General features: G+C 44.4%; 1 protein-coding gene across 1 annotated transcript in view; it reads left to right on the plus strand.

Moving 5' to 3' along the window:
* Positions 1-3,664: 3,664 nt before the first annotated feature.
* The window catches only part of TMEM131L (transmembrane 131 like), a 267,525-nt gene continuing 257,437 nt past the window's right edge, over positions 3,665-13,752 (plus strand). Inside the window, exons 1-2 of the mRNA XM_082263743.1 lie at positions 3,665-3,899; positions 5,587-5,657. Of these exons, the coding sequence (XP_082119869.1) occupies positions 3,782-3,899; positions 5,587-5,657 (189 nt within the window). The 5' untranslated portion in view covers positions 3,665-3,781. The remainder of the gene's footprint in view (positions 3,900-5,586; positions 5,658-13,752) is intronic.

Raw genomic sequence — 13,752 nt, forward strand, 5'->3', positions numbered from 1 at the left:
AGTCCTGCTAAAAGTTGCTGATCTCCATCATTACTAGTAAAAAACAAACTTAAAAAAGTAAAATTCAAGTATATATCCCAAAGTTTGTAGAAGCTATAACATTTGCACAAACCAATCAATATATGCTTACTGGTATTTTTTTTTTAACCAAAAACATATAGCAGAAAATATATTGACCTAAATATATGAAAAAAATTAGATTTTTAATTTTTTTTAATTGGATATGTTTTATAGCAGAAAGTAAAAAATACAATAATAATGCAATTGTTTTTTTCTCAAAATTGTCAGTTGTTTAAAGCACAAAAAAATAAAAAACCCAGGGGTGAAAAAAGGGACATGAATTTTATTTGTGTACAGAGTTGCATTACTGCGCAATTGTCAGTTAAAATAACGCAGTGCCGTATTGCAAAAATGGCCTGGTTATGAAGGGGGTAAATCTTTCAGAGGGAAAGTGGTTAAGGTTAAAAAAAAACTTTCAATAACAGCTCTCCTAGCCCCGCTTATGAACTGGAGGAGGTTGTCAGTCAAATCCAGTGAGGAGAGAGCGGGGCTGAACCGCACTGTGTGTGTCTATGGACGCACACAACCTGGAGTGGGAATGTGTCCCATTAGCCTGCTATGGGGGCACACTCAGGAGAGGAGACCTAGGATTTTGCCTTGCTGGAGAGTCTAGAATAGAGCATCTACAACTGATAACATGCAAAAAATGTTTTTTTCTTTTGTTCTGTACTGTGCATTAATACATGTAACAAATAGAAAGCAGCTGTTATCCAGATTGGACTGCAAAAGAAGAAATGCACTCAGTTCACACCATGGCTTTCTGGATCACAGGCGGAATCACTGCAATTCTGTCTGCAAACCTAAATTGCTGCCAAACGCAGGATGCGCTTGCGATCCCCTTTTACTTTCAATGACACCCCTATTGCGGCGCGATTTTCGACCTACAAATCGCAGTAAAATCGAGCAAACAGAATTGTGGGATGCATGTCGTCCAAAAGAAGACCTGGAACTTAATTTGGGTGACCGGCATCCTGCGATTGTTTGTGTGATTATAACATGAGTGGTCGGCAGACAATCAAGTCAAAATCGTGTGGCAATTGGGGGTGCCATTGAAAGTAACGGGGATCGCAAGTGTCTCCGGAGGAGATTCAGGATTGTGGGCAAAATCGTGGCGATTCTGCCTGTGATCCGAAATGCCATGGTGTGAACAGAACCTTAATGGTTGCACTTCTGACTACCTGCCAACTTTTTGAGATGGGAATGAGGGACAAAAGTATGTAGGCATAGGACACACCCCTTTCCGCACACCCTTAAAGGAGAATTATACAAAAAAAAAAATGATTAGTTAAAGTGGTTGTAAACCCACTTTAAAGCAGAATTCCGGCCTCAAAATCGAAAAAAATCGATTTTGTGCCATCCGCTTGCTGAGTGTCACCTGAAAAAGAAATGGATGCTCCCGATTTTTTTTTTTTTTTAATGTTCACTTACCTTGTTATAGAAGAAAATATACTCCCCTTCCTTCCACTTCCTCCCGCTGTGGCCGCGGCTTGCGCTGTCTCTTCCGGCCTGCAATGATTCCTGGGAGCTGAACGTCATCGCTCCCAGGAGTCAATGCGCCTGCACCGGCCCCGCTCGTCAGTGCAGGGGTGACGCGCCTGCACCGGAAGTGATGAGCGGGGCCGGTGCAGGGAATTCTGGGACTCCGACGTCACTGAAGAGGACGCGCTGGCTTCAGCTGCCCACACCCGAGATGGCAGTGCTGGAGAAGAAATTTTCAAGGAAAGTATTTCTTCTAAAAGGTAAGTGCGACCCGGGACAGTTCAGAGGCTATCCATTGTGGAATGTACTAGCCCTGACTGTTCCGGGGGTATTTTTATCTAAATTTCATCTCTGAGGCCGGAACTCCGCTTTAATGACTTTTACCTATAGGCAGGGGCCCAGGGGCGTAACTGCAGGGGTTGCAGGGGTTGCGATTGCTACCGGGCCCCATGCTCCAGGGGGCCCAGTAGCAAACCAGTGGGTGAACTTCCAGGATTGCAAAAGTCACACTTGCGACCGGGCCCTGGCATTGCACCACTGTGGGGAGGCCCCAAGATTGCAGGAAGGGAGCCCACTGCAGAACTTGTGAAAGGATCCTGCTGCGGGACCGTAATAAAAGGCCATGCAACGAGAGTGAAGAGCCCCAGGATTAGTGGGAAGAGCCCTGGGCTTGAAGGGAAGGGCCCCCGGCCAGGGATCTGGGGGGCCCTTCATGGTTTCTTGCATCAGGGCCCTGAAGGTTCTAGTTACACCTCTGCCTATAGGTAAGCCTATATTAAAGCGGAGTTCCACCCTAAAATTATACTTACCTCCCTCTTCTTGCTCCGGGTCACCTGAAAAACAAATGGATAATCGCAATTATTTTTTTTTTTTTTACTTACCTTGTTTAGAAGAAAATATACTTACCTTACTTCCTCTTCCTCCCCTCGGCGGCCACGGCGATTCGTCACTTCCTGGCTTGCAATGATTCCTGGGAGCTGAATGTCATCGTTCCCAGGAATCAATGCGCCTGCACCGGCCCCGACATCAGTTCCGGTGCAGGCGTCGTCATACCTTGCTAAACAGCTTCTGGGCATGCCCAGAAGCTGTGCAGGGATGACGCTGCGACACCGGAAGTGACGGCGGGGCCGGTGCAGTGCATCGCGGGACCGAAGAAGACGAAAGAGGACACAGAAGAGGATCGCGCTGGCTTCAAGCTGCCCACACCCAAGATGGACGTGCTGGACAATATATTTTCAAGGTAAGTATTTCTTCTAAAAGGTAAGTGCAACCCGGGACAGATCAGAGGCTAGCCATTGCGGAATGCACTAGCCCTGACTGTCCCGGGGGTATTTTTATTAAAAAAAAACTTTCCCAGGGTGGAACTTGGCTATAAGGCTTACCTATAGGTGCTGTAAATATCTCCTAAAAGTGTTTAGGAGATATTTACAGTGCATGCAGCCGATGACGTCATCGGCGCATGCGCTCTGAAGAAACGGCTGCCCGTGCCATGACTGACGGTTCCCGCGTGGGAGTGAAGTCACGCCGCTCTGGCCAGTAATAGAGCCGGAGTCCACAGACCCGGAAGAAGATGGGTTAAGATGGATGTGCCCCGGCAGCAGGGACAAAGTGGGCTTCGTTGCAGGTGTCACATAATGTGCTAGTATGCAATGCATACTAGCACATTATGCATTTACTTTGCAGGGGGGAAAAAAAAGAAAAACGTTTTTCAAAAGTTTACTTCCGCTTTAAACCCACAACTGCTTTTTTTTTTACCACTACTTTTCCTTCATATTGGCTTTTGCAATTTCCAAATGCAGCAATGTAGGAATTGTACGAAAGGTTTAGCTCAAGGAAACACTTAATGAAATTTAAAATGTGCATTTTGTATACAACTATATAGATCAGACCAAAATGAGGAGGAAAGAGGGACTTCCAAAAAGAGGGACAGTCAGGTGCCATGTGTTGTGTCATAGAGAGTACAACCTGACAACCCAGGGCCTGGGCAGACCGTGCCAGCCAACACACCACGTGCCATGTCACCGTCTACTTTTGTCTGGCGCTATAGTGGGCGGGTCCTGGCCCAGGGCTCTTTGTTTGGGAGGGTTAGCCACGCCCAGCGCCGTACGCAAGCGGTGACAGGGCACACACTCCCCTGGGCGCGTTCACATACACTGCCCCACGTGTGCACGGCGGGCCCGCCCCGCTCCGCTGCTGTTGTGACACCCTAACGAGCACAGAGAGCCTGAGAGATAGCAGCAGCATGGCGGGGCTGCTTCTCCCTCACAGGGGCAGCCGCTGCTGTACTGCCACAGCCGTCAATATCATGCTGGGGGTCTTCCACGTCCTGCTGCCCTGCTTTCGGCAAGGAGGAGGGCAAGGTGAGGAGGAGCGGAGCGTGCCTGGACAATAGAGAGCCCGGGCTGGTGTGCGGCTTGTGCTCCGGACTGAGGGGGCCTGGAGGAGAGGAGATGGGCCTGTAGACTAGGCGGCACAGAGCCCATTGTTCTGGGCTGTGTGTGCTGACACATGGGGGGCTTTGTCTGCACATTGTGACAGCTCCTGGTGACCATGTGTACACAGCATCACTGCCACCCTAGCCTGGCACATGGACTGCCTCTATTCACCAATACACATCTCCTGTCTGCTCCTGTCATGTCTCTGTACACATAGGTCTGTCTCATCGTATCTGTATACACAGAGGTCTGTCTCATCGTATCTGTATACACAGAGGTCTGTCTGATCATATCTGTATACACAGAGGTCTGTCTGATCATATCTGTATACACAGAGGTCTGTCTGATCATATCTGTATACACAGAGGTCTGTCTGATCATATCTGTATACACAGAGGTCTGTCTGATCATATCTGTATACACAGAGGTCTGTCTGATCATATCTGTATACACATATGTCTGTCTGATCATATCTGTATACACAGAGGTCTGTCTGATCATATCTGTATACACATAGGTCTGTCTGATCATATCTGTATACACATAGGTCTGTCTGATCATATCTGTGTACACATAGGTCTGTCTGATCATATCTGTATACACATAGGTCTGTCTGATCATATCTGTATACACATAGGTCTGTCTGATCATATCTGTATACACATAGGTCTGTCTGATCGTATCTGTGTGCGCATAGCGCTGTCTGATCGTATCTGTGTGCGCATAGCGCTGTCTGATCGTATCTGTGTGCGCATAGCGCTGTCTGATCGTATCTGTGTGCGCATAGCGCTGTCTGATCGTATCTGTGTGCGCATAGCGCTGTCTGATCGTATCTGTGTGCGCATAGCGCTGTCTGATCGTATCTGTGTGCGCATAGCGCTGTCTGATCGTATCTGTGTGCGCATAGCGCTGTCTGATCGTATCTGTGTGCGCATAGCGCTGTCTGATCGTATCTGTGTGCGCATAGCGCTGTCTGATCGTATCTGTGTGCGCATAGCGCTGTCTGATCGTATCTGTGTGCGCATAGCGCTGTCTGATCGTATCTGTGTGCGCATAGCGCTGTCTGATCGTATCTGTGTGCGCATAGCGCTGTCTGATCGTATCTGTGTGCGCATAGCGCTGTCTGATCGTATCTGTGTGCGCATAGCGCTGTCTGATCGTATCTGTGTGCGCATAGCGCTGTCTGATCGTATCTGTGTGCACATAGCGCTGTCTGATCGTATCTGTGTGCACATAGCGCTGTCTGATCGTATCTGTGTGCACATAGCTCTGTCTGATCGTATCTGTGTGCACATAGCGCTGTCTGATCGTATCTGTGTGCACATAGCGCTGTCTGATCGTATCTGTGTGCACATAGCGCTGTCTGATCGTATCTGTGTGCACATAGCGCTGTCTGATCGTATCTGTGTGCACATAGCGCTGTCTGATCGTATCTGTGTGCACATAGCGCTGTCTGATCGTATCTGTGTGCACATAGCGCTGTCTGATCGTATCTGTGTGCACATAGCGCTGTCTGATCGTATCTGTGTGCACATAGCGCTGTCTGATCTTAATCCTGCTGCCATCCCTTCAATTACATGGCTTCTTTTGTCTTACTTTGTACAACCTCTAGTGATCGAGCCAGTCCCCAGCATGGTGGAGCTATGGCAAGCTGAAGATGCTGAACTTATGCTGTCCTCTCAGGTGAGAGATCCCACTTTTATAGCTATTACAGAGAAATGCCCTTCTGCTTTAATATCTAGAACAATCCCCTGCTGCTTTGTCTAAAGCGACCCCCCCCCCCCCCTTCTGCTTTACTATCCAGAGAGAGATCCCCTTCTGCATTTATACCCCTTTCACAGAGAACACCTTCTGTAGTTTATTTTGTATTTGGAGTTGAGTGCATTTACTGATTTAAAGCAATATTAAAGCCAAAAACATTTGATATTGCAACTTAACAGTCCTTGGATGTGGTGGCTGCATTTGTTTTCTTTTGTTAGGCCTACTTTTTCTCTGTTGTCACCCGGCCAGTAAGTCTGTTGTTTTTCAACAGAACAAGCTCTCCTGCAGATGAATTAGTTACAGGGTTGAGACAAACCATTTACTACTGACAAGGATGCTTACAGTGATCAGCCTTTTTTTAATCCTTTTAAAACCTTTATATCAAAGGGAACAAAATGGTTGCTTTAGAGCCGGTTCACACTGGGGCGACTTGTCAGACGACCTGGTTGCCTGACAAGTCGCCTGCCATAGAGTAGCACAGGACCCGTTCTAATAGGAGCGACACAAGTTGCTCCGACTTAGAAAAAGGGTCCTGAGCTTCTTTGGGGCGACCTGGAGCGACCTGCATTGACTTCAATGATATGAAGTCCGTCTAGGTCTCTCCGAGGTCGCCCTGGCAAGTCGGGTCGCTGCTATGTGAACCGGCTCTTACGGATTGTAGGCTTTTGGCTTCAATCTGTTAGTGTATATAAATCTGCTAGCCCATCTAACACATCCTCCCCCCCCCCCCCCCCTCCGACTAATAATACTGCTGTCTGCTGTGCCCGCTGTGCTCCTTCACCCAGAGTGGGGGAATTCTAATTCAGGAGGTGTGTTAGGGACCTGATCACCAGGTAGGAACAGGCAGAAGAAAGCTTAAAAAAACGAATGCAGCCGCCACATCTAATTGGTAAGCTGCAATAAATGACATTTTTGGCTTTGGATTTAATACCACTTTAAGGGCTGGTTCACACCAGATGCTTTTCAGTGGTTTTATAAACCACATCCAGAACGCATGCACAGTGTTTGTCATGTACTCCAACGGCCCTAGTTCATACCTGTGCTGTCAATTCCAGTGCTTTCAAGAAAAGTACAGGCTGCTGCATCAGGATGCACTTTATCCTGAATGAAAATTAAAGATTTTTCAAGTGTCAAAATAAAAATAAGAAAATGCTGTGGAATGTATTGAAAATGTGCAAAAAAATGTAAAAACGCAAAAGTAACGCAGACATTGGGTTGTGAACAAGCCCTAAAAAAAAAGCTGTGAATGGAATTGACATCTGTCAGTGTACTGTTGTGTGAAAGTGTGTTGGGTTATGTTTTTGTGTATTGGGGGGGGGGTTCATTAAGGCCCTTGGAGAGTACCAAACATCCCATATGAGGTAATAGAGAACTTCCAGGATGCTTTCTTTGTAAACAAGTGGGATCTGCTTACTGTACAACAATAGGGGCTACGTGTGCTGGAGCAGCAGTAGCGTCTCTGTTGTTATGGAATGTGTGAGTGCTGTGTCTCAGGGAATCTTCCACTCATGGCTTTGTAGACCTCTGTACACTGCGTGCATCGCCAGCAGCCAATTTCAAGTGCTAATAAACCCAAAAGCAAACATTTGTTATATTGCAGCTTACCAATTCATAGATGTAATGGCTGCAGTTGTCTTTTTTCTTTTTTTAGGCTTTCTTCTATTTTTATCTGGTGATTTGGCTAGTCTGTTTGTTTTTTTTTTTTTTTAAAGAACAAGCTGTCCTGCAGATGTAGCAGTTAGTTGAGACAAACCATTTACCACTGACATGGGTGCTTACAATGATGATTTATTATTTGCAAAACCTTTGTTCCAAAATGAAAAAAAAAAAAAAGTTTAACCGCTCATAATGTACTAGCTGGAGTACAGCTTCAATTTGTTATTGTATCTAAATCTGCTAGTACAACTACACCCCCCCCCCCCCCAAGATTGACAATGCTGCTGTCCAAAGGTGCCTGTGTGCCCTTTCACCCTCATACAGGAAGTGTTACTGGTCATATCAACAGGTGAAAGGTAAGCTGCAATATGACATTTTTGGTTATGGGTTTAATACCCGAGAGCCTGATCTGATGTGCAGTTTTATGTGTTTGTAAGATGTTCAAAGCTCTTCAGGCTTGCATACCTCTCTGCATTGGATGGCTCATGGTGAGTGAATGCTGTAATCATTGTTAATGTGCGTCAGATACAAGCCTCTTAAGTTTTATAAATCATACAGACTATACTTTTCATTTTCTGCTTACTGTGTACTAAAACATGATTATCTACTTAAAATTGTTTACTAAGCTACTATAAGTGACTTGCTTTATTATTTTTATTGGGTCTACACACTGGTTAACCAGCAATTGGCTTTGGAAACTGCTGGCCGTTTAGTATGACAACAATGCAGCTCATGGTTTTGCAGTTCCCCCATGTTATCATTGTCTTATTTATTACAGGTACTTGTATAGTGCTATTAATTTGTGCATTATTTTACATAATTATTGTACATTTACATCAGTCCCACTCCCTGTCCTCAAGGATCTTACAATAGGAGGCCATAACTTACATTCCTACCAGCATGTCTTTGTAGTGCAGGAGGAAACTGATGTACCCAGAGGAAACCCACGCAGGCACAAGGAGAACATGCAGACTCCTGGCGGGTAGTGCTGTGGTTGGGATTCGAACCAACAGCCCTAGTGCTGATAGGAGGAAGTACTAACCACATAGCCACTGTGTTGCCTACTGGGAAGCACTAGAGACCGAATGACACCATGAGCTGCATGTGTCACCTGTAAATGTCTGGCAGTTTCCAGAGCTATTTGCAGCAAAAGTAAACAGCGCTCTGCTTTTATGAAAGTACGTAGAGTCTGCTTTAAATAAGAGCTTTCCATTCATGGGAAAATACTGCTCCTGATGGGATAAACTTTTAAAGAAAGTTGTTTTTGGTGACAAGTCTTGCACTTCACAATGACTTGTATTACATCGTCTCCTCAACTGGCAGACTGGTCCATCTGGGATATGTCCATCTGAAAGATTAGATAATCTTGTCTGGTTGTCCTTCTTCTTTTTTTTTTTTTTTTCTCCCCCAGAACTATAATCTGTGTTCTTTGAAAATCTAGGCCTAATACATTAGCTTTGTGTGATTTTTGATAAAATCCCTGATGTCTAAACTGTTTTCTTGTGAATTTATGATGGCACTGAGTCAGGCTAATGTCCTTTTTTAAATCTGAACTTCAGGGAATATTTGCATTGCATACTTGCATTGGTCCAGCTTGGTACCATTTTGAAAATGTAATACTCACACCTGATTGCTGCAGAAGAGATAACGAGTGGCGTACTGTAGCTCGTCCCGAGGGAAGAAGATCACCATTCCCCATAGAGGAAGGGAAGACAAAGCTGGATGGACCACAAAGATGTGTTTGGCAGCAGGCCTGGACGTTTGCCTTTTGGACCGGGGCATCGGCCTCATGTCCTAACAAGAGCAGCCTGATTGGGCTACACAGTGGGAGATAAGCGGCAATCGTGGTCCGGACAGGGCTAACGGGGAATGCGGTCGCCACTCATTCCGCTATGCAGCCATGCCTGTGTCTCCTCTCCTGCCCCATCAACAATGTCATCCTATTGGCAGAGCAGGGGGCGGGAGGAACTGGAGATCTGCACAGAGAGCGGGAGTATTTTCACATTAACAAGCGAGTAATCGCCTGCTTGTTTAATATGATCCAGATCTACAGCTCCTCCTGCCCCTTACCCTGATGATTGGATGACATCGTCAGTGGGGCGAGAGACCATGGAAAGGATATGCAGGCTGAATCCTGCCTTTGCCCTGTGTAGGAGAGGCTGAAAGTAAAGTCCCGTACACACGTGCAGATTGTCGACCGAAAAGATTCGGCCGCTGAACGATCGGCCGATTTTCGGCTTGTTAGTATGATACTTTCGGCCGAAAAGAATCTGTCGTGCAAGCATTAAAACTTTTGTTGTCCAACACCAGAACGGCCGATTGTTCGCCAGTTAGTACAGAATTCAGCCGACAGACAGCAGATTTGCAAGACTGGGCATGCTCAGAAAAGAAAAAAAAAACAGGAAAGTTAACCATCACATGACATCACTTCTGCAGTCGGCTGTTGTTGGCCGACAAAATTCGTGTGCAGTCTTTAGCACTTTTCAACAGACAAGACAGCCCTCAGACAAAAGATGGCCGATCGTTCGGCCGACGATCGGTACGTGTGTACGGGGCTTAAGGCTGCTTTCACACTGAGGAGTTTTTCCAAGCACTTTTGCATTTAAAAAAAGCGCCTGAAAAGCCAAAGAAAAATGCTTCCAGAACAGACAACAGTGGTTTTCATTTTTGAAAATCCATTCACTCTAGAATAGAATGTTAAAAGCATGAAACTTTTGAAGTACTTTCCAACAACAATGTTTCAACGAAAAAATGTTCTTAACAAATAGGCATTTTAAAATCCACTAGCCTATGGCCAGCTTAAACCGGAACTTTTACTCCTAACAACTTGATGAAAAATGATTTTTTTTTTTTTTTTTTTTTAGCAAGTAGCACACAATCCACATTAATTATGCTACCAAAATGAGTGTGTTCTTGTAAATTCCCTCCAGCCATGCTCCTGTTTCTTCTTGCTGGGGCTCTCATTTTGCTGAAGCCCAGAGCCCCTGAACAGCAGTACATTTTCAGGCTGTCAGCAGATTGGCCTCTACATTTTCGGCATTGTGCCTAAAAATCGAGAGCAACTTTGCATTTGCAGAGCAGGGTGAGAGTGTATTACTGGATTTTAAACCGTATAGGAACTTATTTTTAATGTTTTACATAGTTATACCTGCAAAAGGGGCCAGCCTAAAGTAATCTAGCTGGACTTCAATTTTTGACAAAAGTTCCACTTTAAGAGCAGGAAAGCATTTGTAAACGTTGCTATCATTCTATAACATCAGACTAGAAAAGCTACTTTTATCTACATGATGTTGTACTTCATTTACTGTAGTTTAGGAGTAGGGCAATGTGGCTGAGGCCCAGATAGTTTACAGCTCCCTTGCCCTGTCAGATAAGATATGGGAGGGTGGGAAGACCTGTTTTACTCAACTGGTATCTGCATGTCTTTTACTAAAAAAATAAATACAATTTTTTTCATGTTTTTTGGGGGGGGGGGGGGGGGTAATACAATGTTTCTTTAGCAGTAGGTTTTGGGGGCCGGACTCCAGCAGCTTTCTGAGCATTGGCAGTCTTGAGCATAGGTTTTCTTTCTCCATCAAGAGCAGATGTTCTTTTGTGCATTTACTTTTATTGTGTACAGCCGCTTTCACTGTGTGCGCGTCTGAAGAATGATCTTCATTCTGTCCATTGGATCCGATGGAGGGCTGTTTGTTCATGGATTTTTGTTCCTTGACAGTTAGGCGGCACTGGGTAGTTTAATCAGCTACTTCAAGCTAGGTTTTTTTTCACTATTTGGAAAAGGTGTTTTTGTCTTGATTCAGATCATAAACACAAAGCGTAAGAATACATTTGGCATTGTGTAGCTCAGAAGCTTCGCGTTGCTGCATTTTAAATTTTTTTCCCCTCAGTCCTTTAACATGAAAGGGGCTTAGTATTTCTAGCTGATAGGTTTTATGGTGATAATCCTAGATTTGTGTTTTCCCTGATTCCAATTAGTTGCCCTTTGTGCTAATACACTTATAATTACTATAAGCTGTAGTAATACTTTTCTTCCGGTCATTGATACAGATTGCTCACAACGTGTAGTATTCCGTACATGCTTACTACATATTAATGAGAGAAGTCTGTTGAGGAATTCCATTGTTCTTACAACTCCCCAAAAATGCTCTCACCCAAACCATGATGTGTTGAATGACGGAGAAGATCTCAAAACATGAACTTATTAATGTGTCATTTTGGTGGAGAGACGTCTGTGTGAGCAGAATGCCTGAGTTGCGATGGTGTATGCACAGTGGATCGAACTAACATCCCTGTCATTGCTGTCTTTTGTAATTGTGACCGAGCTGTCACACAAAGACACAAACACAGAGCAAAGGGGAAGGGCTGAGCAGATGCTGAATCCTTCATGTACTTCCCAAATACCATTGCAAGGAGTGAGGCTTGAATTCTTTGTTCTGTATGGCTGCTACGAGGGTGAACAAAGGGGTGTAAGCTCCACCTGCGTATATTAGAAACACATCTCATATGCTTTATAAAATCTTTACAAATAACAAAAACTGACATTAAATATTAAAATTGGGTCTAACAAATCTGTTTTTCAGTTGGATTGTTTCCATAGAACAAAGGTGTTTTTTTTTTTTTTTTTTTTTCCCCCACTGGGTAAGATGTCATTTCTAGTGCAACCATTAGTGGGTTTTATATTTTAGCAGCCCATGGGGATTATGGCTCTTTCACAAAGGAGGGTCTCTGCATGTGCTTTCTTTGTTTGGGAAGAAAAGCTGCACGTTTTTTGTCAACGATTTTCTTTGTTTTTCGATAAACTGGCTTCTGTAACCTGTAATATTGAAGGAAACTTGGTTTTGAAGGATATGAGGAGATATACGCATCACTTTTTTTTTTTTTTTGCTATTATTGTGCGTTTTTATTTTTTTTTTTTTTCTGGAACTGTAAATGTTAAGCTCACTACACACAATGTAGAGGGGTAATTATCGATGCAAAGTGGAGCTCATTACTACAGCGCCAGCCTCCAGTGACACCTGATAGACAATCACGTCCCTTGTGGATTCCCTAGATAATGCTATGGAGGACCATACCATTCAGTGCCATGAGCTATATACTTGTTTTTATGCTACATTTGTTAGTAGTTCTTATTTTATTTGTAATAAACATTGTCCAATAGCTGCAATTAGAAGACGCCTGTGCTTCTCCTTGTGTTACTACACACATTCTAATCTGGTTGTCTCTTTGATGGTCCCTGTAGGTTATATTGTTTATAAGTTTTGTGTTGATGCAGTGCCACACCACTTTCTTTTGATTTAACCACTTGCCGACCGCCGCAAGTAAATTTACTGCGGCAGTCAGCCCCGGCCAGGCAGAGTGACGTTAATTAACGTCACTAGCCTGGGAGGGTCTGGGAAGCGAGCGCGCGCCCGCGTGGTCACGGACCCCCCCCCCCCCCGCGTGTGTGACTGGCGGACCCGATGTCCGCCGATCACTCGGCGATCGTCGGGGGAGAAGGAGAAAGTCAGGCGGCTTGTGTGAACAAGCCACCTGTCATTCTCCTCGGTGTAAAAACACTGATCACACGGTTCTACTATGTAGAACCGTTGATCAGTGTCCTTACACCTCAAGCCACATCCAATCACAGTAAGAATCACGCCCCTAGGGACACACACACAGCTCCTCCCTCTCAAATAAAGTTAACCCCTTCACTACCAGTGTATTTTTACAGCAACCGTGCATATGTATAGCACTGATTACTGTAGAAATGTCACTGGTAACCCCAAAAGTGTCAATGTCAGACAAGGGTCCGATCTGTCCGCCACAATGTCGCAGTACCGCAAAAAAAATCGCAGATCGCCGCCATTACGCGTTAAAAAAAAAACAACAAAAATGACAATCTTTCCCTTTTGTTAGTAAACGCGATAACTTTTGCGCAAACCAATAAAAATACGCTTTTTGCGATTTTTTTTTTTTTTTTTTTTTTTTATTTTAAACCTATGTAGCATAAAACAAATTGGCCGAAAATGTTAAAAAATTTTGATTTTTACATTTTTTTGGGGGAATTTCATATAAAGAAAATGTGAAAAATATTGTTATTTTTGCAAAATTTAAGTTCTTTTTTTGTTTATAGCGCAAAAAGTAAAAAGCGCACAGGTGATCAAATACCACCAAAAGAAAGCTCTGTTTGTGGGAAAAAAAGGACGTCAAATTCGTTTAGGTACAGCGTCGCACGACCGCGCAATTGTCCGTTAAATTCACGCAGTGCCGAATCGCACAATACCCCCTGGTCGTTTAGCAGCCAAATCCTCCGGGGCTTAAGTGGTTAAATGGTATTTTTCTGTTCCTAAAGGGTAAGTTCACCTTTTAAAATAAATAAATG

The sequence above is a fragment of the Pelophylax lessonae genome (assembly GCF_965119305.1).
Source record: "Pelophylax lessonae genome assembly, chromosome: 1".
Lineage (NCBI taxonomy): Eukaryota > Metazoa > Chordata > Amphibia > Anura > Ranidae > Pelophylax > Pelophylax lessonae.